We start from the raw sequence: 26,854 nt of genomic DNA, 5'->3' as shown, positions 1-26,854 counted from the left end.
ATCGGGATAAAGACGTCATACTCTTTATGATTAAAAGTTTTGTTCTTTAACTTATTCTAGAAATGGAAGAACAAGGAAGAAAACTCTATTTAAAAGAAGTTAAAAAGTTTTATATTGTTTTAAAAGTTTCTAATATTTCGTTTGAAGCATCATTATATAATTGGAATAACTCTCCATATTTAGAAAATATAAAAATGACATAATTGAGACCCTAATAAATGACTTGTTTCAAAACTAGACAAATAAAAAATAACACATGTTTTTTACATATAGAACACACACACGAACACAAAAATTAAAACGACTATAACTTTTTATACGAAACCCCAATGCATGTATGACTGGAAAAAAAAAATGAAAAGATGACATTCTAAACTTGGAAATCATGTAAAATAGGCTTATTTTTCAAAGTAATAAAGTGGTGAAAATCTAGGCTCAAATTGGCCCACGGGCTGATGGTAAACCCAAACTCTCTAAAACTACCTAATCATGATCCAAACCTTATTTGAAAACAAACAAACATATTTGAATCATTTTCATTCAGTTTTGCAAGCCTCCAAACTCATCGAAGCTTAAATTATGCTAATCTGATGTGTTAAGGTATTTTGTAGTTGTTTCACCCGTGCTCTTCTCATTGGACTATTTGAATCCCATACATATTAGAATTAGCTCATTCCATGTTATAATCATGGTGCATACAATCACCCTCGAGTTGAAAGTTATTTGTCCTTAAATTAAAATTGTCAATATCTTTCAAGCAAGGTGAAAAGTCTTTTACATTAAACATAGTTAAAATATTGTACTCATCAGGAAGGTAAACCTTGTAAGCATTATCATTGTTTTTGGCAACCTGAAATGGTCCATCAACTCTCAACATCAATTTGGAGTTTCACTTGCATGAAAATACATCTTTGTTAAGATGAATCCAAACAAGATCTCTTGACTCAAATCTGAACATTTTTCGCCCTTTATTAGCATATTTAGCATACTTTGTTGTCTTCTTTTTAATATGAGATCGAACTTGCTCGTGGAGTTTTTTTTTATATAATTTCTACCTTTTTAACCCCATCCATAGAAATACCTTTATTAATTGGAATAGTCACCAAATCAATAGGAACAAAATGGTTAAAGTCATACATTAGGATATGAATTCATGACTAATAAAAAGTCCATAAATCAAAAGGAACTAGATAACAAAACCTGTACAATAATTTTTTGTCTGTATTGTCTTGCCTTATTGAACTCAGATTGATCTAGAACATTAAACCAAATTTTAATAATATATTTAGAAACACTAGGTAAATTCTCAATATGATCCAATAATTAGATTGAGAATTAAGCATGTTACCATAAAAATGGATATTTGGGAACACATGTTAGAAATTGAACTTGATCATTTTTACATTGTTCGATATCAATAAGGCTTTATTAGCCTTGTTTTAGATTTGTTTTGATTTCTTTTCTTCTCTCACAATAGGAAAGATAATTTATCTGCATGAGTTTTTTTTGTTGTGTCTAATAAGCTTGGTTCATATTAGGTATAAGTTTGATTAATTAACTTAAGCCCAATACTTGTTTAAGCTTAATTAATAAGTAGTTCTCAGCTATGACCTAAGCCTTATTTGGATCCATAAATTCAGGGTTTTTAGTATAGGTTTTGAGTCAGTTTTGTAAATCGCTCAATTTAGCCTATAATGGTTGATTTATTAGTGTTTTTATTTTAAGAGTATAAATACTCTTTGTAAGGTTAACATATTAAGACTTGATAATACTATTACTTTCAAATTTATTCAATTTGTGTGAGAGAGATTCTCACATTATTTGGTCCTCTAACATACTAAATTGATTTGGAGAGTTGTTGCAAATATATAATGATGTTTGAACCAAATATTTAGCACCTTTAAAATAATATAAAAAATTTCAACTTCTCATTTAAGAAATTTTCTCCCTTGTTCTTTCATTTTCAGAATTAGATGAAGAATAATTCAGATCTTTCATTCTTAATCATAAAGAGTGCGATGTTTTTATCTTAATAGGAATTTCATTGTGTCATCTTCGACTTATCAAAGAGTTTCATTTAGACTTTATCATTCATTTCCATTACAAATCATGTAATTTTCAACCTAAACCCCAAAAAAAAAAAAAAAAAGGAACTAGAGAACCACACTTACCTTTCTTTATCTTTATATCAAATTGCTAGTTTGTTCGAATTAGAAGGCTAAGGCACATCACCAAACAAAAACAATAACTTCTGCAGAAATGTGTTTTTTTTCCCAATAATTTTGCTCTTTTGATGTTGTATCAGCCAATCTTAGGCAACTTTTAAGGCTTCAAGGTATGTTTTTATAGGCTCACTAAAAAATAATAAAACAAGTTTTTATTTTATTTTTTATAATCTTACGCTTTCAATTACTTACGGCAACCATAAGCAATTTTTAGGGTCTCCAAACATGTTTTTGCATATTTTTGCACATATCATAACTTTTGCATAAATGTGTTTAATTTTAGTTTTGTACTTTTGACGACTGACCACTTAACCTTACTCTATTTTTAGGATGATGTGAATCCCATGATCACGTGAACAAGTAACCCATAATGAAGATTGACATAGACATAAGAAAGCTAAAAATTAAATTTAAGATAGAAGTTTGACACAATAATTACCTGAACTGAGATAATAGAAGTATTGGAATAAAATCCTCACCCAATAATTATAATGAATTGCGAAGAAGAAGCATAAGGAGTGATGTCACAAAAATAATTATTTTTGATAAGTTAATTTTTAATTATTTAAATAATCAATGTGTAAGAATCATCTCAAACACATATATAATTCATATAACAAGGTTTGTAGCCCTTGCATTCCATTTCAAAATGGTATTTATATAGTCTAAAAAAAAAACTTGATGGTCTAACATATGACCATAAATACAAAGATTATGTTCTAAGACAAATAAAATAACAAAATCTAAAACTCAATGTAAGTGTAACAACCAAATTTGTTGCACAATAACACATGTGAAAATCTAAGAAAATTATTTTTTTAAAAGCATATCAATGTGTGCAAAACACCTTCATTCTTCACATAATTAACAACACACAAGGATTTAAAATCATAAGCCATAAAATAAGCCTATCATAAATATAATATATACCATAAAATTAGTTACAACTATACAATATTCAAATGAACTAAAATATGTCAATTAATAGTAAAATCAATTAAGTCTAACAAAGCATTCAAATTCATTCGTTACATGATTTAACATTTAATTTGAATACCCAAGATATTATAAAAGAGTGGAATATAATTACAATGATATTCTTTTTCAAAATAAAATGCTTAATACTTTCATGATTACATATAATTAACTTTTAGAAAAGAGAAATATCAAGCAACTAAAATCTACCTAATGGTATTGATCTTAGAAATTAGTTGAAATTAAAGTTATATTTGTTTGCTGGAAAGTAATTTTTTTTTTTTAAAAAGTGAATTCTAGAAAAATAAATTTTTAAAAGATAAATTATTTTTCAATGTTTGGTAGTATAATGAAAAATAAGTTGGAAAACACTTTTCAGTATATTATTATATCATAAAAATGAGTTGAAAAATAACTTATTAATGTGTTTTTTTTCAAGTTTATTAAAATAATAAGAAATAAATCTTATAGATTAAAAATTTGAATAAGAAGAATAAGAATGAAATTGAAAAAAAATATAATTTCATAAATTATATCAAATAAAATAAATAATAATTAAAATAATAGAAATCAAATCTAACAAATAAAAAAATTAAAAGATGAAGAAATTAAAATAATAATAATTACTATTTTATAAATTATTTCAAATAAAATAAGTAACAATTAAAAGAATAAGGACTAAATTTGATAAATAAATTTTTTTAATTAAAAATAAAAAGAGAAAAACAAATAATAATTCTAAAAATGAGGACCAAAGTTAATATAAAAATTAAATTCTAAGGGATGAAATTGAAAAAAATATTCAAAATAAAATATATATAGCAATCAAAAGTTTAAAAACCAAATTTAATATAATAAAAAAATAATATGATATTTTTAAATTTTTCATAACTTTTGAATAGTATTTTCTATGAAAAAATAAAGAAAAATATTTTTATAACCATGTTTTTATTTAACTAAAAAATAATTTTTATTAACAAATATTTTTAATAAAAAATGCAAAATTGTTTTATAAATAATTTCTAAAAATCCACTTTTCATCCCATAAACAAACTCCCCTGGAGCTAATTATTTTCCCTGCATATCAAGTATGACAACAACATAATATTTTTAAATAATTTACTGAGCATCTATATTTAATCATGATTAAATCATTCATTAGCTCAATTCTTACCTAACAATGAGACACTATTCCGGTAATGTTTTAGTTGTGGTTAAAAAAAATATTTTTTATTTTAAATTAATATATTTTTAATATTTTAGATTAATATGACATGATTAATATATTTTTAATATTTTAGATTAATATGATATGTTAAAAATAATTTTTTTAAAATATAAAATATTATTTTAAAATAAAAAATACCTTAAAAACAAACAACTGTTTCACCCTCCCAAACATTCTATTTCTTGCATACCGGTCCCTTCGCACAGGTTAACCAGGATTCCCTTACCTGTCCCATCTCACAGGGCAATCTGGTCTCACTTTTACCGGTCCCATCGATCAGGACTCCCCAATTTCCTTTTACTTTTTTCTAACTTTACCGGTCCCACGATTTCGTTCGCGTTCCCACCTTCTCCATGTATGATTTTATTTTTTAATCAGTAATTTTCCTTTTACTTTTAACAATTACCATGTTTAAAACACACAATGATTTATTATTGTTTTAAAAAGACTGTTTTTTTTTTTGGCTGCTGGAATTCTGATGAAATGAAATTGCTTTATTTCTTTATAACATGCACTAATTGACATTAAAAAAAGGAGAAAAAACAAAGAAAATGTAAACCAATACCAAAAACCCTACAGAATACCTTTATTATTATTATTATTTTACTTTTACTATTATTATTATTTTAAAAGGTTCATTATTGTTATAATTCATTTTTACCGTCAATTTCTATCGTATTTTTAAATATATATTTCTTTTACAAAATATCTTCTTATGCAATCCAAGCAAATTATGTTAATTTTATAATTATAATTTTTGACATCTTCATCTGCTTTATTTTGTTTGGTGGGATACGTTTGAAATAAAATAAAAATTATAGAGTGAAACAGTAAGTAACCAGAGATGAACGAGTGAGCGGAGAGAGAGAGAGGGCGGAGGGCACCGAGAGAAAAAAAAGACAGGCAGGAAGAGAAAGAGAGCAGGAATTAGAAAGTAAGAAAACAGTGGAAAAAAAAGAAAAAGGAAAACAGACCAGCCATAAAATTCTCCCACGGCGAAAACCTAGGCAACCTCCTTAACATACCAGCGCCGCCGCTGCCAACAACCACACAGTATGCCCTTCGCCGGCAGCCGTCTACACCATCACCGAACTCCACCACAGATTCCAGCCACACCCACAGCCATTTGCCTCATCCGATCAGCCTTCCCTAATCAATCAACACACCACCAAAACACATAATAGCCACCATAGGCCGAGAAACCAAGCAAATTTCCACCAGAAACCACACCAAAGAATCCAACAGTGACTGCTGCCTTTTCTCCAAATAACCAGATCGTTTTCTGCCTGTTTCTTCCCGCGGGTTCATCTCCGCTCGTGAGATGCACGCGCCGCCGACCAATCGCATGACAACTCTCTAGCGCGTAGGTCACGCTTCCCAGTCTCCTTTACAGCAGTTTCCGCCCTAACTCAGCAGCTCCCGAACTTCGTTTTCAAACTTCCTTCACCATTTGAGAGAAAGTACCAACCTATCTATGTAGCTCACTCCCTGCTGCTATCTTTTTCCTGCAATTAATTCCCTACTCGGATTCGACGATCTCGTAATTTCATTTTTTTCCCCATCGCCTCCTTTTCTTTCCCCTCTTGCAAAAATAGTTTTCCTAAAAATTGAATTTTCCAGCTAATCGTCGCTCATGAAACTGAATTCTTTTTGAATCCTTTTACAAGTTGAAAAATTCAATTAGTACATTTTTCTGAGATATTTTTAGTGTAATTTTTTCATTAATTAAAATAGTTAGCCTTTTTTTTTTAATTTTAATTAATTTTTGTAGCTGAAATGAGATGGCGTCTTCACAATCTTCACAAAATGTGGAGTTGGAGGCTGCCAAGTTTCTACACAAACTCATTCAAGATTCTAAAGATGAGCCTGCGAAACTGGCTACAAAACTCTATGTGGTGTGTAGTTTGCACTTAAATAAAATTTTATTTTTCTTACTATGTTTGAACTGTGGTGGTAATTATGTGCATTCTTCTTATATTTGTGTGTTTTAGATTTTGCAACACATGAAATCAAGCGGGAAGGAACATTCGATGCCGTATCAAGTAATATCAAGGTGAAACATTTTGGTTGCATTTGGTTTTTATCTTTGTTTTTAAAGATGGCGTGTTTCTTAGATACTGGAGACAGCTTATTCACTGTAAATGATTCTGGGATTGTTAGACATTTATTCTTGTCTCGTCTTGGATGGATTTATTAAATTATATCAGTTGAGATGATAATTAATAAAAATTGAGTTTGCAAGAAGGCATGAGTTTTATATACTTTCTTTATATAGTTAGATTATGATGTGATTCCTTTTTTATATCTTGATTTTGGAAGTGATGTCCTTGTACCTGACAATCGACTTCTAACATGTCATTTGGTTATTAAGGTTCCACTGGCATGGCTAGGAAATAAGATTTATTTGAGTTTTGCAACTTGTGAAGTCCCAGTTTTATCGTTTCATACTAAACTTTAGTTTAAACCCTGCATTATCAACACAAATGTGCTCCTATGTTGAAAAAATTAAACTTAAATAGAATAATATTTGATGCCGGTGACTGCTTCCTTCATGAATATGTTGTTACTAGATAATCTTTAGTCAAGTACCATATGGCAGCGAGTTGGTTGCCCAATTTGCCATTGGATTGCCAGATTATTTTATACGGTTTCTTTTCTGATTTGTTCTTGGTCTCTCTCTGGGTTGCCTGTTCTTAACTTTTTATGTGTTGTTTTTTGCTTATCTGGTATTCCACCAGTTCAGTTTGTTATGTCATCATCATAGTTGTGGCAAAATTGCAACTCTTTAGTTGAAAATTCTTCTTTGCTCAACCTTTTGTGGTGGATTTGTTTCCCTGACATATTTTTTTCTTAAACCAAGGGCCATGGAGACTGTCATCAATCAGCATGGTCTTGATATTGAAGCTTTGAGGTCATCACGCCTTCCTTTGACCGGTGGAACTCAAATGGGGGATTCTTCAACTGCACAATATGGAGGTGAAGTTGTTTTGTTCATACTGCCACCATTCTGCCCAGTGAATCTTTTTACTGTATTTATTGTGCTAGTGCATAGCATATTGAATTAATCATTAAGAAACGTTTATACCCTTATGCAGGATCTTCTCAGGCAGTTGGAGTTGGGAAAGACTCTAAAGCTGGATTGGCTGAAAATGAGATATCCAAAGTTGATCCTTCTGCTTCCAGTAGGTGTAGTGCAGGCCATGATTATTATCAAGGATCTGGAACTCAGAGGAGCAGCCAGTCGTTTGATCATGAAAGTCCTTCTAGTTTGGACACTAGGTCTGCCAATTCACAATCCCAAGAAAGAGGAACGAATCAGAAGGATGGTAAAAAGGCTGTTGCTAAGAGGAAGAGGGGTGATTCATCTTTACACTCGGAAATGCATGTTGACAATCCCCAACAACTTGATCCTCGCAATACCATAGTTAATCCAAGGAAGGGGAAAATGAACAAGGTTGACTCACCAGGGAGTTATGCAGTTAGAGGTGGTGAAAATACCAGCTTTAATAAGGTTCCTAGTAGTGGTCAGCTGGAAGTTTCGTCTTCTTATGTGTCTGCAGGACAACAGCAAGGGGGTTCTCTTTCATCTGCACATGAAAGTCTCACTTCCAGGTGTATGTGGAATCAAAATAAAGCAGGGTTACCCCATGAAAGATCTCAAGTTCCGAGATTCTCTTCGAATTCTGTTTCTGGTAATGCAACAGCAGAAATTCCATTGCAGCAGTCAGCAATTTCATCTCTTGGATCAAGTAAGGATTAAAATATGCTATCAAATAAAAAGAATATGGTTGGATCGAAATCATAAATTTGGTCTTTTTTGACGGTGAAAGCAGGATTTGTTCCAATCTTAACCATATTCAAAGACTGGGAGCAAAAACTTAAAAAGTGAATCACTTAGTTGGAGGACATATTATTGATAACATTTTTGTTTAGTTGTTTTTTTGGTTGTCTAGAAAGATGTTTTCTTCTTTGCTGCTAGGAACATCAGGGAATGGATAATGTTTTATGGGGTTCGAGCATTTCTCAAGAAAGATTCTGACCATTTTATTTAAGTAACTCATTGATTAGTGATTAGTGATCTGGTACTTGGTATTACTGATGTCTTAGGTGCTTTTAGCAAGGTTCATGGAGGGATGCCTGCCACTTCATATTCAGCAGGGCCCATGGGGGAGCCAGGGTTTGCAGGTCTAGTGCAATACAGTGGTTCTGAACATCAGAAACATGGATTGGCAAAGGGTGCTGTAGCTAGTTCTGCTGAGAAAACCTCAGAAGGCTTTTTTTCTGCTAACCGTGCGGATGACTTTCCCACTTCACTTTCAACTGGAAAGATTTTAGAAAATGATAGAGGAAGTTCAAACATGTTTGCAGAGTCAAATAAAATTATCCAGGTACTCTCCCCCAAAAAAACTACTATGGCTTTTCCTCTCTAGACATAATGAAAGATTGCTGTTGAATGATAGTCTTTATCCTAGCTCTGTTTTGGTTTTCATTTGCATTGTGATGTACAGCTCATGCAATGCCAGACTAGTAAGTGTTAATTCATATTCTATCCTGCAGTGGTCTAGCATTTGATGTTTGATCTCTTGATTTTTAGGATTATGAAATATAATGTCTCATCATGCATCATTTTTAATCTTGATTTCACCATAATCTGTTCCGAGTATGAAACTCTGTTCTCTGATATGTTATGTATTAGGCCGCCTCTTCTTTTTATATGTTCTTTTTCATCACCAGGGTGGCAGGCAATCTAGTAATTCAGAATTGACAATGATTAGATCAACACCTCCTAGAGATGTTGGAAAATCTCCTGTTTCACAAGGTTCTGTCTCGCCTGGCATGCCTTTCAATGAACAACAGCTGAGACAGCTCAGAGCTCAGTGCCTTGTCTTTTTAGCATTCAGGTAGATAGCACCACTCCCTGAGCATGTACTTTTCCTTTTAGATGGGGAGTCATGCTGAGAAAGCCTTTCTTTTGCTCTGCTGGTTTTTATTGGTTTGTCCTCCTGGTTTCTGTGTTGCAGAAATGTTTTGCCGCCAAAGAAACTTCATCTGGATATAGCACTTGGAAATGTTGTTACTAAAGATGGTAAGAACTCATGATTAAAGATGATCATGGGCAGTTCTACTTGGCCATGCTAGTGGACCTAGCTTAATATGCTAGGGCTTGGAAAAGGAATCTTGCTTGTTTATCCAAGTTTATGGCTGGCCTTGACTCGCAAAATTCTGTGAAGCCTGGCCTCCTTTGCGCTAAGAAAACATATGTAATACACTGGCTTAACTTGTGTTTAAGACAACTCTTGGGCTTTATAAGCATGGGTGGGACCAGGCTGTGGCCTAGGCATCATGCCTCTGTCCTGAGGTGAATGCCTGGCCTAGATTAGGTCTCACGATCAGTTCCACTTGATCTACTTGCCATATGTTTTTAATTTTTCACCTTCTTATTGTTCTGTTCTTGTTGTTATTTTTGTTGTTATTGTTGTTCAGCAACTATCTCTTGCTTGGTGGTAATCAGGTGGCACTTTGGATGGTCCTCGCAAAGAGCTGACTGATCATAAAGGAAAGGCACAATCTTCTAATGAGCCAACCAATATTCCTGAAGTTTTAATGCCATGTGGAAGGCTGAATAATGCAAAGGAATTTGATAAAGTGCTTCCAGGTTTGGGGGGAAGATTCTTGGATGAAAACTGTGCATCCAAAGAAGCTGATAAACTTAAAGTGATGGAGGACAAAAGTGGTCTACCTTCTGACCCCTCGATGCTTGCAGATGAAAGGAAATATCTATACTCCACAAGGAAACTGGATGCTGAAATACAAAGGCAGGAAGCAGTGGAATCACAGGCAGTTTTCAGCACTGCAATGCAGCAGCCTGATTCAGCAAGGGGTGGTTTACCCTTGAGTAACCCTGCGGACAGCATGGGGAATGCCTTTCTTCAAGTTGGAAAAACTGACCATGCTTCTTCTGCACCATTCATAAGTAAGCAGGCAATCCCTGAGGCAGTTAGCTGGACTAGAATTGGCAGTCAATCCCTACCATCCGGCTCCATTCAGCTCGGATTGGTTCCAGACAGAAAAGATAATGCTCCTAGTCAGTTTCACATTCTTGGCAATAGTAATGCTTCAGGTAACAAATCTGGTCATAATGTTTCCTATTACATTTCAGTAAATGAGCATTGGGCTCTTAGTTCAGGATTTGACAATGATCTCGCATGGTGGCTCAAATGAAGGATGCAGATGTGATACGAAACACTTGTCTTAGCAGGGGATTTGGCTTTCTAGAACAAACAATATCCTATGAACTGCTTTTGTGATTCTCATGCTGCTTATGTTAATTGTCGTCTGCAGATGATTCAAAATTCGAATTTCAAACAAGATATGCTCTAGATGCGTGTAAAGTTGTTTCAGTTGATGTTTTGTTAAGAAATGACGTCTCTTTTACAACAGAACAAGATGATGATGATAAGTCAGCCGCTTCTACTGATTCACCACCTTCTCCAAAGTACACCATGTTAGAGAAATGGATTATGGATCAGCAGAGGAGGAAACTTTTAACCGAGCAAGGTTGGGCTCTAAAACAGCAGAAAACAAAACAAAGAATTGCCACTTGTTTTGACAAGTTAAAGGTTTGTTTGGAGATTCTTCTTGGTTGCTTGGTGCTTTGTCATCTTATTGTGATTACCAATTCTTGCACTCTCTTGCTCCTCTGGGCTGGTTTTTGCTCACACACTTTGTTCCCCTCCTCTTATATTTGCGGTACAGGAAACTGTTAGCTCGTCTGAAGACATATCTGCAAAAACCAAAATTGTAATAGAATTGAAAAAGCTTCAGCTCTTGGAGCTTCAACGCTGTCTAAGGAGGTGATTGATTTTCCCAAATTTTGCTATATTTTGTTAGCTTGTGTATGTTTTATCATGATTTGCAGTCAGACCATGATGTTTACCACATGTCTGGTTGCTTTAGTTGCTTATTGTCATTTTAGTTATCGTTTTCTTTGACACCTTGTTTTGTGTGAATTTCGGCAGTAATTTTCTCAATGATTTTTTTAAGCCCATCACAAATGACATGGATCGTTTGAAATCATATAAGAAACATAAGCATGGTAGGAGGATCAAACAACTTGAAAGGTATGAGCAGAAAATGAAGGAAGAACGACAAAAGAGGATACGTGAGAGGCAGAAGGAGTTCTTTGCTGAGATAGAAGTTCACAAGTATGTTTTTGTTGGGGTTAATTTAGAGCACATGCCCCCTCCTCACCTTGTAATATTTTTTTTTAAACTTTTTTTAAATGCTTTGTGTTGGATGCTTATCTTCTGTCTAATGGCTTGCACTAAATAAAATATCCTTCTTTCTTTTGCACTGCTTGTTAACCTTAATTTAGGGAAAGACTGGAAGATGTGTTTAAGATTAAGAGAGAACGCTGGAAAGGTTTCAATAAATATGTCAAAGAGTTCCATAAAAGGAAGGAGCGTACCCATCGGGAGAAGATTGACAGAATCCAGCGTGAGAAGATTAATTTATTGAAAATCAATGATGTTGAGGGGTATCTGCGAATGGTGCAGGTTAGATCTGGCTTGCCAATTTTTCTGATGTGAGGCTGGTATCCTATGTTCACTCCTTTTGCCTATTGCACAGGATGCAAAATCAGACCGTGTTAAGCAACTGCTGAAAGAGACGGAGAAGTATCTTCAAAAGCTTGGATCCAAGCTACAGGAAGCTAAGTCTATGGCAAGCCGATTTGAGAATGATATGGATGAGTCACGGCATGCTGCTGTTGTTGAGAAGAATGAAACTTCTGTTGAGAATGAAGATGAAAGTGACCAGGCCAAGGCAAGCTGCTTGGCTGTGCACTTTCTCAAGTTTATTTTGTTTTTTTGTGCATTCTTGATTCTATATTTGCTTGCTTAAATTTTCTCATTTAATTCTCTTTGATCTACTTCGCAGCATTACATGGAAAGCAATGAGAAGTACTATTTGATGGCTCATAGGTATGAATGCCACTTTTTATCTTTTCATAACTTTTTTTGTTTGACATTTAAATAATTTATCTTTTTATGAAAAGAGAGTGGATTAAGTTTACCATTTGATATCATGTATATTGTGGGCTCTAAGCAGCCTTTGTTCTTAATTCTTGTCTATTTTGTGCGCCTATAAATGTTATGATGTTCTTTAGTGGTGGAGCTACTAGGTTGTCTTTTGACATTCAAGTTCTTGGGAGGCTACTCCCCTGTCTATCCTGTTTTACAATTCAAATTTTATGTTAGTCCAAAGTATTTTACTTTGGAATTTTTATGTTATTTTACAGTATTTTACATTGGACATTATTTTGTGCAGTGTAAAAGAAAGCATTGCAGAACAGCCAACAAGTCTCCTGGGCGGAAAATTAAGGGAGTGAGTAGAACCCATGTTGCTCAAATACTGTGTATCACTGTTTGTTAGATTATTGGGTCATTGGGTGTAGTGATAAGAATCTTTTAGGTTGTTTAATAGATCAGATGCAAATGATCCTTCCTGTAGACTCAGGTTAAACTTTGTGCTGTTGTTCTCCAGTTTGAAATTTCTTAAGTTGATGTTTTGATCTTCAGGTATCAGATGAATGGACTAAGGTGGTTGGTTTCACTATACAACAATCATTTGAATGGCATTCTTGCTGATGAAATGGGTCTTGGGAAAACTGTTCAGGTACATTTTTTTTTTTTTTTGTTATTGTATTCTAACTCTAGTTCCTTTTCCTTTCTGACTATAACTATTCAAACAAACATATCAACCAAAAATTTCTTACAAAGTAATGTGGCAGCTACTTTTCATGTTCGATCAATTTTCTAAGGCCCACATATAACCAGCTATCACTTTCCACATCAGTTTGTATTAAGTTTTTCTATGATTTATTTGTTGTAGATCAGTTTTCTTCCTATTTACTGTCACACTGTTTCCTAGCTGTATATGCCAATGATCCAGTCATTCTTTTCTTTTGGTAGGTTATTTCTCTAATTTGCTACCTGATGGAAACAAAAAATGATAGAGGGCCTTTCTTGGTGGTTGTACCTTCTTCAGTTTTACCTGGCTGGGAGACTGAAATCAATTTCTGGGCACCTGGAATCCTTAAAATTGTCTATTCCGGGCCTCCAGAGGAGAGGCGCAGGCTATTTAAGTAATAACAAATGGGAATGAGACTCTCCATATCTTTTTGCAGTCTGGATTATTGAATTGCAAGTGTAAGTGCAATCATTGTTTTTTTTTCAGGGAAAAGATTGTGCATCAAAAATTCAATGTCCTTTTGACAACTTATGAATATCTGATGAACAAACACGATAGACCGAAACTGAGCAAGATACATTGGCGCTATATAATAATTGATGAAGGCCATCGCATAAAGAATGCTTCTTGCAAATTGAATGCTGACTTGAGGCATTATCAGAGTTCTCACAGGTTGTTATTAACTGGAACACCACTACAGGTAACAAAATCCCCCCCCCCTCCCCCCAAGTTCTGCTATTTCTTGGATTGGTTGGTTATATTCTTCGAGTGCAATGGTTTAACATATGCAAAGTGTCTTCTCTTGTTACAGAATCATGCCTTGTACATTCCTCCTTTGATAATTTTCTGCAGATATTACTATCTAATTCAATATTATTGTTCTCTCGTGCAGAACAATCTTGAGGAATTGTGGGCACTGCTCAACTTTTTGCTACCTAACATATTTAACTCAGCAGAGGATTTTTCTCAGTGGTTCAACAAACCATTTGAGAGTAATGGTGATAATTCAGCCGATGAAGTAAGCCTTTTGACCTGTTCTTCTCTTTTTTTTTTTTAAAGATGTTTCACTGTATCGAGTGCTTTTTTTGTTGATATTCTCTCAAATTTCTTATGTAACCATCACTGGCTGTGTGTAGGCCTTACTTTCTGAGGAGGAAAATTTGTTGATCATAAACCGTCTCCACCAAGTTCTTCGACCATTTGTACTTCGGAGACTGAAACACAAGGTCCTTAAACTTATTGTATATTACATACACTGGCGCATCTGAATGCATGGATAGCAAATATCACAAGGGATTTTTTTTGTTCTTGTTAGACATGAAAAATTTGGTGTTGGGATTTATTCTCACATCTTTGCTTGCATTCTCAAATTCATTTGTTAGGTTGAGAATCAACTGCCTGAGAAGATTGAGAGACTTGTTCGGTGTGAGGCTTCTGCATATCAGAAGCTTCTTATGAAGAGAGTGGAAGAGAATCTTGGCTCAATTGGAAATTCAAAGGTCTCCTACATGCATTTTATTCCTGCATTTTTTGATGGTTGTACTCCATGAACAGTAACTGCTAAAAACTACTACCATTATTTAACTGTAGAAGACCCATCTTTTGCAGGCTCGATCAGTGCACAACTCAGTTATGGAGCTTCGTAACATATGCAATCACCCATACCTTAGCCAGCTTCATGCGGATGAGGCATTCTCTTTTTCTGTTTATTTTGACTTATTTGAATCTTTATATAATACTCAAGGAAGAAGGAAAATAAAATTCTGTTATGATGAGTTCTGTCTTTCTTTGTGAAAATACTTCCCGTGCCCTTTTTACTCTTCCTTTTGGGAGCTGAATCTGGGTTAAAGGTCTTATGTGTCCATTTTGATACCATTTTGCTTCTTCTCTCATTAACCTCAATATGAAATTACTTTTTGTAGGTTGATAATTTGATACCTAAGCATTTTCTGCCACCAATTATTAGACTTTGTGGAAAGCTTGAGATGCTAGATCGTTTGCTACCCAAATTGAAAGCAACAGACCATCGGGTATGGGTATTCTTGTATTAAATCTGCCACTTAATGTTTGCTAGAAGTTTATTTTGTCTCTTGAGTAAATTGAACCAGTGCCTGGCAGGATTATAACCATTTTGCTGTAGGGTGAATATTAGGGTGCTTCTAGACTTTTTCCTATTACCTTTTTCTTAATTTTGTTGAAATGCATGCTAAACATCTCAATGTTGTTTTCTTCATAAATGAAAGCTCTGTTGGTTTTCTAGAGCTCCTATTACCATGGGCTTTAGTTTTGAATCTGTTATTTTTCCAGTATTGAGGATTTGCCAATTGCTGGATCCATACAGGTTCTTTTCTTTTCCACAATGACCAGGCTGCTTGATGTTATGGAGGAGTATCTCACTTGGAAACAGTATCGATACCTTCGCTTGGATGGTCATACCTCTGGAGGTGACCGTGGTTCGCTCATTGACCGTTTTAACCAACAAGATTCTCCGTATTTTATTTTCTTGCTCAGGTGATCAGTTTTTCATATATACTTGATATTTAGATATTTCTGTGTAACCAACCAGATTTTCCCTGTTTTATGTGGTGAGTCATGTGTCATGCATGCTTGATATTTAGGATCTTTTTTGGTGTTTACCTAGGCATGGTAGTATAGTAGTCATGCCAAGGTTAGAAAATTGGATGAGTTTGAGATAGAAGAGGGATAATTTTTTTTTATTTCCAACATCAAAATTATACTAGACCTTGTTTGTCTAGCTATTTATCTATTGTGGAGGCATGAAATTGGAGGTTGGGATATTGCAGGTAGGAAATTTTGGTTTCTGGATGTTTAATAATTTGCATTGTGTTTCCTTCCTTCTTAAAAGAGAGTGCACATGGAGATGAGATATTGGAGGAGGTAATCCATGTATATTGTAACTGTTTGGCACGTGCACACTCTTGTAGGGATTTTTTAGTCTTGTTAATGGTTGTGATGCAAATGAGATGGTTGATTGGCTGGTTATGCAACGAGACATTGCATTTCAGTGGAGCTTGTATAGTTCATTGTTTCACCCTTATTACTATGATTGCGTGTTAATAGTAAATTACATTAAATCTCAGAAACCTTTTGATGTGCCCTGGCATATTGAATACATGTGTGTTTTCATGCTTATGTGTAATTAATTTCCATAAGCCTGACATTTTAAATATATGGACTTAGCATTCGGGCTGGTGGTGTTGGAGTGAACCTTCAAGCTGCTGATACTGTGATCATATTTGATACTGATTGGAATCCTCAGGTTATAAATGAAGTTGCAACACCTTGATTTGTTTTCTATCTGGGTTACTGATTCTAAACTGGTCTAGTTTATGTTGGTACCTTATCAGGTTGATCTTCAAGCTCAAGCAAGGGCTCACAGGATTGGCCAGAAGAGGGATGTGCTTGTTCTTCGATTTGAAACAGTAATTCTCTCCTTTCTCTTGATGTCTTTTCAGGCTAGTGCATATTGATTTTCTGATTTTGGAAATGTGAACATTTGAGATTTTTTTATGATAACTGACTCTGGTTTCTAATGAATTAATGTTAAACCGGAGAGGCTGGGTGCATGGCCTCATGAGACTTAAAAATGATCTGTACCAATATAGTTTTCTTTCACAATGGCAGCTGAGGGTTTGGACTGATCTCATAAATGCCATTTCTTTCTTTTGCTGGAATGCATCAGACAAATAGTACTTTTGCCAGTCCCTAGGAAAAACTAAATAAAACAAAAAAGAATCAAGGAGTTGATAAACTACTTAGGTATTGAATACCTACTCTTCCCTCTCTTTTTTTGTTTGCTATGTGATTTGAAAGAAGATGCCCCCCCCCAGCCTTTGTCCTTTCTCAGGGGGGCAGGCCATACTGTATTTTTCTTTTAGAATGTCTTTGGTGGTATCCTTCATTTCCTCCTTTCTTCTTTATCTTTTTCTAAGTTTGGATATCATTATTTCAGAGCAGTGTCTAAATGCTGATGCTCTGGAGCGGAATGAGCATCCATGTAGGAAGTTTAATGTTTTTTTATAGAAGTATTTGTGGTGCTTCCATTTATGCCTTGTTGACATCTAAATTATACTTGAACAAAGGGCCTGATCATAGGTTCTAAATATTGGTAATACAATGTTCTCATCTTTCCTTTTAGGTTTTTCTAAAGGGTGTAAATTGGCATAATTTCTGAATGATTTTTCATTAATTGGGGAATTAAACATTAGATTGAGAGGGATATGAAATAGTAATTCAAGGATAGTTCATCTTTTATGTGTAACTAATTTGGTTTTGATTTTGGGCTTGAAAGTTCAAGAATCAAAGCAAAAAGATGGAGAGGAAAATAAAATGGTGAATGCTAGGAATGCCTGATTTCTCTTGTTGTGAACCCTGGATCTTGAATTTCACAAGGACTGTGGAAGGTGATGCATGTTTTTTAATTTAATTGTCATAAGGTCCAAACTGTTGAAGAACAAGTCAGAGCTTCTGCTGAGCATAAACTGGGAGTTGCTAATCAGAGCATTACTGCTGGTTTCTTTGACAATAATACAAGGTTAACGGGAATATTTGTTCAAGTGATTGCTCTTTAAAATTATTCCAAAGGGTTTCTAACTGATGCTCCAGGGGAAATTTCTGTCTTGTTTTTACAGTGCAGAAGATCGAAGGGAATACTTGGAGTCCCTTTTGCGTGAATGCAAGAAAGAGGAGGCTGCCCCTGTTTTAGATGATGATGCTCTAAATGATCTCTTAGCTCGCAGGTAAATCCTTTTCAAAGGCTGTTGTATTTGTCAGTCAGCATTCTATTTTCTGTGACTGGTAATCCACATAATATAGTATGGTTTACAAGCTGCTGCTCATTTGTATTTTAGAATTTATATATAGCTTGTCCACATAGTTGAAAAATATGATTCATTTGGGGTGGCTAGAAATTATCTGGAAATGATGTATAGGCTTCAATGTAAACAAACTATTTTTGAATTCACTTATCTATTCTTTTTGTCCATGATTGAATAAATTAAGATTTTCATATAAGAAATAAATGATCCATGATAGACTCAAATGTGTTTTCCTTCCACCGCATCTCATTGTATCTGATCAATGGAGAGGCCTCTGGCATTAGTTCCTTCTGCATCTTTATGTTGCTTTGCTTCTGGGCCTTCTAAATTAGTTTCTCTAGTTGATATCCAGTGGGACTGTAAAGCCTTTTTATTATTATCAGCAAATAAGATGTATCCTCTGGTTTCCTATGCAATACGTTATGTTGGGTAAAAAGAAAGGTGAGTCATTGTAGAGCTAAGATAATTCACTGTCTCAAAAAGTGGGGGTACTCATGTAGATAAGTGCAGCTTTCTGAATAACATTTCAACTTAAATAAGAGGAGGAAGTTTTCCTTGGTGACTATTTCTGACCATTCTACTTTTAAAGGCCATGTTTAATCACCAGTCACTATCTTAGCAGTCATTTTGGAAGGGCTAGTTATTGTTTTGGATTTGAAATTTGAATACGATGGAATCCTGAAATTCCTTCCCTGTTGATGTACCTACTTTGGCCTACTTTACTTTGGGAAGCAGTCTGTATTATTCGTGCTATCAATTGCATTGCCTTTTTGTTGAATTATATTGTCAAGTTGAAATTTTCATATTTATTAAAACTTACGTTGGCAGTGAATCAGAGATTGATGTATTTGAATCAGTTGACAAACAAAGGCGGGATCAAGAGATGGTATGGTTAAAATATGCCTGCCTTCATGGCTTAACTGCTCTGGTTCGTCAGCTAAATAAAACTTCTAATTCTACAGGCAACATGGAAGAGTTTGTTATCGGGTCAAGGGATGGATGCTTTGGAACCTCTACCATCTTTGCCTTCACGCCTTGTAACAGATGATGACTTGAAAGCACTCTATGAAGCAATGAGGTTGTATGATATGCCAAAGGCTGGGGCAGAATCCAATGCAGGGGTGAAGCGTAAGGGACAGCATGTTGGGGGCCTTGATACTCAACATTATGGAAGGGGCAAACGAGCTAGAGAGGTTTATCATTTATATTCGACTCTTGTGGTCATAGCATGTGCCATCTAACATGTTAGCATGTTATGCCTTCACTATCCCTTTTTCTTAATTTTGGTCTTTCACTTTGTTAGGTACGCTCTTATGAAGAGCAATGGACAGAAGAGGAATTTGAGAAGATGTGTCAGGCTGAATCTCCAGACTCTCCTAAGGTGAAAGAAGAAACAGGAGAGAGGAACTTGCCAAAAGAGGCTAGTGGGTCTTTATTGGCTATTGGTAGCACAGAACCTCAAGCTCCACCACAACCTCAAGCTCCACCACAACTGCCACCGCTGCCACCTCCTGTGGAGCCTCTCCTGCTGCAGCAGAGCAAAGAGGTAACTCCTCCATCAAAACGGGGGCGTGGAAGGCCGAGAAGAGCAACTTCAGATAAATCTCCAGCTGCAATGGTACTCTCAGTACCTCCTGAAACTGGCAAAGTGGATGCGGAGTTACAGAAGGGAATAGAGTCTGGCTCCTCAAAAACATCTCTTGATTCTTCTCCTGTTCCTAATTTAGAAGGTAATAGTGGAGCCACACCTCATTTAGGATCAAGGATTGCTCCCAGTGCTCAGCCAACCACTCCAGTTTCTGTTGCACTTAGCTCACAAATCACTACTGCCCCCCTTTCTGTGTCATTGCAATCAAGAGGTCGAGGACGGAAGGTTCAAGGTGCAGTTCAAACACCACGGCGCAGAGGAAAGAATCAAGTGGCTGTTTCACCCACCACTTCAACTTCTGCTGTTCCTGATCCAAATATAAATGATCAATCACAGAATGTATCTGTCAATCCATCCGTAATTGCCATGGGTGGAACTGTTTCTAGTGCTCCCATGCCACAACATCCTAATAATTTTCCTCCTGCTGCTGCTGCTGTAGAGGGTATTAGTGCAGCCACTCATCATTCTGGGCCTGCTTTGGATTCTCAACCAAACCCTCCCAACCCTTCTATCTCCCCTACCATTCAATCCATAGTTCCTACTTCTTCAGTTCCTATGCAAGTTAAAGGGCAAAACCGAAAGACTCAAAGTGGCACCGAAACAACTCGACGCAAAGGAAAGAAAGAGGTGCCAGTATCACCTTCTGTTCCAGATGCTTCAGACAGTCAGCTTTCAAAATCCAATCCAACGTTGTCACAGGATAAATCTGGGGAATCAGGAAGTAAAGCTATTTTCATGGTTAGTAACCAACAGAATGATGCTCTGGAAAGAGATGTTGACCAGGAGCAAGTGTCCCAAGAAGTTGGCCAGGATAAAAAAGCATCAGAGCATTTGGATGATGTAGCCCAGCGTAGGCAACCAGCCAGCACTCCTACAACGCATGATGGTATTACCAGATCTATGGGTAAGATTTATAGATATCTAAATGGAATTGAAATTGATGTGATGGAAACAATTGATAATATCTTGCATACTGAAATCGAAGAACTCAGCTTGTGCAGGATCTTCTGGACAAATTCATGGTGTTGATATGCATGATGTAGCTTCTGTGACGAAGGAGGTTTCAGCAGTGAATAGCTCTTCAAAAGCTAAAGTACTTGAAGTTTCTGGGAGTGAAAGTGGAGTTATCCTGTCTACACCTCAATTAAGTAAGCGCTTTGCAGAGGTGGGCCAGAATCAAAACTCAGAGGATAACCCTTGCCTGGTGGTTTATCCTGCAACTGAGTCATTACTCCATTCTGCCACTGTAGAAGGTGTTTGCAAAACTGTGCATCAGCTTGCTCCGAAGATTACTTCCAGCTCTCAGCCAATTTCATCTTATCCTTCTGTTACTCCAGTATTTCAATCTAACACTCCTGAAGCCATGCAAGTTAAAAGGCAAGGTCATAAAGCTCCTACCAGAGGAGAAGCACCTAGACGAAGAGGTAAGAAACAGGGTTCAGTTTCACCTGCTGTGGATGCTTCAATTGGTCAGGATCCCATTGTAAATCCTCAAATGCAAATGCAAAATAAGTCCAGAGATTCATTAGGGAGCAAGGTCATATCATTGAGGAGTGGGCAAGGAAATGAACTCAAGGAGTTGAAGAGTGTTGTTGAGGTATTTTGTAATTTGGTGATTTGTTACAATACAATATAATTATTTGCTATCATGGTGATAAATAATTATATCCCTATCATATCAATTTAGAGTTGATACAACTGAATATATTTATTACTATTATATTGTGTCCTAAGTATAACAGGGCAATTTTTTTTTCTTTGTAGCTGTTTTCCATCTACTCTTTAACAGTAAATCAGTGTTATATTTTGTTTACGTGCTGTTTCATATTCAATATTTATTGTTTGTTTTTGCTTTTCCTTTTGTACTTTTAGGAAGCACATATTCCCAGTGGTTTGGTTGGTCAAGATCCAAAAAGAAAAGAAGCTAGTGGGATTCTGGCTGTTGGCCGAATTCAGACTGCTGACGTAACTGATGTTGCTCGTGTGATGAAGGAGATATTTTCTGAGACTTGCTCTTCAAAAAATAAAATTGGTGACTCTTCTTCAGTTGAAGTTAGAAGTGCCCCTGTTTCAAGTAAGATGTCTGTGGAGGTGGCAAAAAACCAAAGCTCAGAGGGTAAAGCACTATCCACTGTGTCAATTTTAGAAGCTACAGTTCCAGTCATGGGGAGTTCAATTGATGATTCTAAACAGCCTGGGTCTGGAGATGGTGTCAAGATGGAAGGGGATCATACTCCTGCTTTGGGTAAGGCTCCTACTTCTGAAATCAATCCCTCTATGCTTGAAATCAAGATCAGTCATGGCCCTGTTGAAAAAATGACGGAGTTGATACAGGCTTCCACTGAAAACCCAATCACGGGAAGTAATATGGAAGTCAATCATTCAGTTCTTGATGCTGGTGACAGGGACACTATTACTTCTCAGAGACCTGCTCCTGAAGGTCTTCTTGGTGATGGTGGTGATCCTCCCATGGTTACCCTATCTGTTTCAGATGTAACAGAACACCCTAGGAGTGACTCTGGAAACAAAACGGAGGCTTCAAAAGCATCTCCTAAGTCTTCTCCACATGTTGTTAGCCTTGGCAATAGTACAATATCCATTAAACCTGATTATACTGATTATTTTTCCTTAGGGACTGTTACTCCTATTGCAGATCATTCAGATTCAAGAAATATCCCAAGTGTAGCTGATAGTGTATCAAGCAGTAATAAGCCTTCTGTGAAAGACTCCCTAGATTCTTCTTTTGAAATCAGAGATGATGAAGCTAAAACTCAAATTCAATCGGGGGTTGATATAACCAAGGTTGAGGGTGAGGAGGTCTGCAAAATGCAAATTGATCCTGCTGTATCAGAGGTTTGTTTTTTATTCTGTTGTTTTTCTTATCTCGATTTTCCTTAGACTTGGACAGCATTTGCTTGTCTTTAAAAGGTAAATTGTCTCTAATGAGGTGTCCACTAGACTTGGCAATATTGCATAGGACTCCCAAACATCTGACATTTCTCTTTGTTCTCCTCTTAGGTGTTGGTTTTTTTTCCAACACCATTTGGGGTTTCTCTTTGTTTTCTTCTTAGGTGACTTGTTACCACATATGGCGGTTTTGCTTTGATTTTTTTTTTAGTAGATAATATTTGGTTGCAGAAAAGTTACATTTGCCAAAACATTTCACTGCTTAAGGGTTTAGAGTTTCATATCATTTAGTTATATTGTCATAACTCTCTGTTGTTCTTTCTGACCTGCCCATTATTTGTTCCATGTGCAGTTTCCTTTTCTTTATGATGGTTTGTGCTTAACTGGACTTGCAGATTACTTAAGGGGCAGTTTGGTTTTATATTTGAGTTTGTGTATGCTTGAAGTCTAGGGATAGTTTTAGCCTGTTCTTTAAATCTACTGTTAGTCATTCGCATTGCAAACACTCAGTTTTCAGTGAGGGTCATTGGGTTTAGAAATAACATAGGATCTAGGAAGGGCTTTTTTGGAGTTTATGCATGTGTGGGAGTGTTGTTTCTTTGTGGGTGATTAACAACTTGCTCTATTGATGCATGATGTTTTTTTTCCTCGTATCAATTTTTGTGCATTGATTCAGTTGGTAACTAATAAAATGCTATTACCAGGCCTCTTCTCTTAAATATCTGTCTTCTTCCTACAAGATAGAGCCAAACAATTCTGCAGCTGGAGCCAGTCATCGAAAGGATGCTTTTTCTCAGTTTGGTGGGATTTTGCTGCAAAATATTTCTCCACTCAGAGGAAATACCTATGGCCCATGTGAGAATGATCTTGTTGGAAGCTCAGAAGTAGTGGAGGAACCACACAAATCTAAAGCAGGTAACGAAGCAGAATATTCTCAGGTTGGTGCATTTGTGCCAAAAGTTATGTCAGAAAACATGGTTCTACCCTCGTCCTCACTGGCAAGGGAGGAAGAAAAGCACAGTAGACCATTTGAGCAGGGTTTAGCTGGCAGCTCAATGGAACCAGAAACATCAAAGGGGTTTGAGGCTCAAATGGCCAGTAAAATGGATGTATCTAATGCTAATGTTATCATTCCAGAAATTAGACCAGAACACATGGTTCTACCCCAATCTTCCTTGGAAGCAGAAGAAAACATCAATGGCATTTTGGAGAATGATGTGGCTTGCTGTTTGGTGGTGCCAGAGGGAGCAAAGGGATCTGAAGTTGAAAATGATAGTCAGATGGGCGCGCAGAAGGTGTCTGATAGTGTACAAGAAATTGTGGAAGAAAAGGACAGTAGACCATTTGAGCAGGGTTTAGCTGGCAGCTCAATGGAACCAGAAACATCAAAGGGGTTTGAGGCTCAAATGGCCAGTAAAATGGATGTATCTAATGCTAATGTTATCATTCCAGAAATTAGACCAGAACACATGGTTCTACCCCAATCTTCCTTGGAAGCAGAAGAAAACATCAATGGCATTTTGGAGAATGATGTGGCTTGCTGTTTGGTGGTGCCAGAGGGAGCAAAGGGATCTGAAGTTGAAAATGATAATCAGATGGGCGCGCAGAAGGTGTCTGATAGTGTACAAGAAATTGTGGATCCCTTACCATCTTCTCTTTTAATAGAGGAAGATCAGGTTGAGGGCTCATCTGAGAAGGGTGCGCTTTGTTTCTCTGTAATAGTTCAAAATTCAGGAGGGTCAGAAGCTGAAGCATGTGAGCAACTAGATGCATCTCATGCTGAGACTTTGGTACAAGAAAATGTATCAGAGAACATGGTTTCGCCAAGATCATCCTTGGTATCAGAGGCACCAGTGGTTGAGGGTTCTTCTGAGCAGGATATATTTGGCTTCTCAGTAGTACTAGAGACATCTGAAGGGTCTGCTACTAATAATGAGGTTCAAGTAAATCCATCTCAGACTAACACGGGCATATGGATGCAGGAATCTGAGATTGCAAGATCATCTGAGAACCACCAAGATGACAGCTCAGTAGCCAAGAAATCAAAACCATCTGCAATTGAAGAGGGCAGTCAAATGATGGTATCTGAGGTTGGTGGAATTGTGCATGAAACTTCTTTGGAAAACAGTTGTGTGCCATCTGTCTCAGAAACAAAGGCAGAAAACACTAATTGCTTATATGAGAAAAGTTCTCATTGTGTCTTGCTTGCTCTAGAGGAATCAAAACAGTCTGAAACTGAAAGTAGCAACCAACTGGTTGTATCTGATTTTCCTATGACCGGGCCTGAAAATTCTTTGGAGAACATTTGCCAGTCTTCATGTTCTCTAACAATGGAGGTGGATAAGATTGAGGGCTCGTCTAAGAAGAGTTCTTGTGACCTGTCAGTAGCAATGAAGGAATTAAAAAAGTTTGAAAAAGAAAACAATGAATCTCATGTTGGTAGCATGGAATGTGAAGAAAGTCAAGTTGTTGTTACCAGTTCCGAACACACACAGGTTGGTAGCATTGGACCAGAAGATACATCTGGAAATGGAAACACAGAAAAATCCTCATATTCCTCAGAAATGCAGGAAGGTAAGATTGAGGGCTCATCTCAGAATATCCCAGGGGAATCAAATAGGTTGGAAGCTGAAACAGATGATCAAACTCAGTATGGTGGGATGGCTCTAGCCAACATGTCAGAAATTATCAAGGGCTCTTCTAACTCAGGGATGCAGGAAGACAAGATTGAGGGCTCATCTCTGAATTTACCAGAAGAATCAAATAGGTTGAAAGCTGAGACAGATGATCAAACTCAATTTGGTGGGATGGCTCTAGCGAACATGCCAGAAAAGATAGAGGGCTCATCTCTGAATTTACCAGAAAAATGAAATAGGTGGAAAGCTGAGACAGATGATCAAACTAAATTTGGTGGGATGGCTCTTGCGAACATGCCAGAAAAGATAGAGGCTTTATCGTCCTCAGGGATGCAGGAAGACAAGATCGAGGGCTCTTCTCTGAATGTCCCAGAGGAATCAAATAGGTCGGAAACTGAAACAGATGACCAAGCTCAATGTGGTGTGATGGCTCCAGCGAACATGCTAGGAAAGATAGAGGCTTTATCCTCCTCAGGGATGCAGGAACACAAGATTGAGGGCTCATCTCTGAATGTCTCAGAGGAATCTAATAGGTTGGATGCTGAAACAAATGACCAAGCTCAATGTGGTGTGATGGCTCCAGCGAACGTGCCAGAAAAGGACTTATCTTCCTCAGGGATGCAGGAAGACAAGATCGAGGGCTCTTCTCTGAATGTCCCAGAGGAATCAGTAAGGCTGGAAGCTGAAACTGTAATCGATGATGAAACTCAGTGTGATGGGATGGCTCCAGCGAATATGTTACCTTCGTCTTCTCTCTTGGAGGAAAAGACTGATGTCTTATCAGAGAAAGATCCAGCTGAATAATATTGGTGTATCCAAAATTATCTGAAGTTGTAGAGTGATAAGCTGTCTTCAGCTCTTCTTTTTAAAGAGATTCGATTCGGAACTATTCTATGTCCAAGGTCCAATATTGGAATAATTTCAGAGGTTTTCCTTGACTTTATCCGTGTCAACAAACAATTCGAAATGCCTCGACTTTTTTAGAGCAGGTCCGAGTCAAATAGCAATGATTCGAAGCACTTCTTTTTACACTATTTCGGAAACCCAAGGACTTGAATTGTGCCAAGAAAACACCATCGAGCTTGGCTTCATTTTTGAACATCAGCGGGAAGATTAGAGGGCCAATTTGAATAGGACCAGTTGGGAGGTCAGTGGCACTAGAGGAATCACAAAGATCCGTGGCTGTTTCTGTTTCAGGTATTTATGAACCAAGAATTTTGCTGTACAGCTGTACTGTAATTTCCTGAAATATAGTCTATATTTAAGCTCACTGAATTTGGCTGACAACACCTAAGTTAATCAGGTTTTATATTGCCCCGTGTAAGTTTTTTAAGTGATCTAATTTATGGTTTGGTTGTGGAGTACCGTGTATATTAGTGTTTCTATTTTGTAGATAAATTTAGAGAAAACTCAGGTTTTGTAAAATTGAATAATAGTTTTAATATCAAAATAAACTAGATATTTTATTTATATTAGTTCTAAATTTTTTTATAGGAAATAATTTGTAATTAAAACTCTTCTAAATAATAAAATTCATCCATCATTAAAATTTTTAAATAGTAAAATATAAACTAAATTAAAGATGTTAATCTAAATAGAAAAAAAAAATCCAAATACAAGGGAAGTAAAAACAATAATCCTATATA

At 36.2% G+C, this 26,854-nt stretch overlaps 1 protein-coding gene across 8 annotated transcripts; it reads left to right on the top strand.

The window, feature by feature from the left end:
- The first annotated feature begins 5,233 nt into the window (after positions 1-5,233).
- Positions 5,234-26,678, top strand: LOC105115709 (chromatin structure-remodeling complex protein SYD-like). 8 transcript variants are annotated; one of them, XM_011012678.1, is made up of 37 exons: positions 5,234-5,968; positions 6,200-6,323; positions 6,420-6,481; positions 7,289-7,404; positions 7,524-8,177; positions 8,536-8,816; positions 9,163-9,329; positions 9,450-9,514; positions 9,941-10,549; positions 10,771-11,048; positions 11,185-11,282; positions 11,448-11,633; positions 11,804-11,984; positions 12,058-12,252; positions 12,367-12,410; positions 12,757-12,813; positions 13,008-13,104; positions 13,401-13,573; positions 13,666-13,879; positions 14,072-14,197; positions 14,316-14,405; positions 14,562-14,678; positions 14,788-14,868; positions 15,102-15,209; positions 15,521-15,690; positions 16,381-16,459; positions 16,548-16,622; positions 17,637-17,734; positions 17,832-17,939; positions 18,846-18,903; positions 18,980-19,210; positions 19,321-20,569; positions 20,658-21,262; positions 21,538-22,518; positions 23,277-25,427; positions 25,575-26,066; positions 26,262-26,678. In XM_011012678.1, the coding sequence occupies exons 2-36, from the start codon at positions 6,210-6,212 to the stop codon at positions 26,010-26,012; spliced, it is 10,356 nt and encodes a 3,451-aa protein (XP_011010980.1). In that variant the 5' UTR covers positions 5,234-5,968; positions 6,200-6,209; the 3' UTR covers positions 26,013-26,066; positions 26,262-26,678. The 8 variants fall into 8 exon arrangements, with proteins under 8 accessions (XP_011010980.1, XP_011010986.1, XP_011010982.1 ...); XM_011012684.1 differs by having other exon boundaries at positions 11,445-11,633; positions 23,277-25,256; positions 25,698-26,066; XM_011012680.1 differs by having other exon boundaries at positions 11,445-11,633; positions 23,277-25,256; positions 25,551-26,066.
- The last annotated feature ends 176 nt before the right edge of the window (positions 26,679-26,854 follow it).

This window comes from Populus euphratica, unplaced genomic scaffold (genome assembly GCF_000495115.2).
Source record: "Populus euphratica unplaced genomic scaffold, PopEup_1.0 scaffold752.1, whole genome shotgun sequence".
NCBI lineage: Eukaryota > Viridiplantae > Streptophyta > Magnoliopsida > Malpighiales > Salicaceae > Populus > Populus euphratica.
This window is presented reverse-complemented; position numbering and strand designations above follow the sequence as displayed.

Coding starts and splice junctions, on each gene's coding strand:
- LOC105115709 (XM_011012677.1), top strand. CDS start 6,210: ATGGCGTCTTCACAATCTTCACAAAATGTGGAGTTGGAGGCTGCCAAG. Junction 8,178..8,535: donor AATTTCATCTCTTGGATCAA/GTAAGGATTAAA, acceptor CTGATGTCTTAG/GTGCTTTTAGCAAGGTTCAT. Junction 11,634..11,803: donor GCTGAGATAGAAGTTCACAA/GTATGTTTTTGT, acceptor ACCTTAATTTAG/GGAAAGACTGGAAGATGTGT.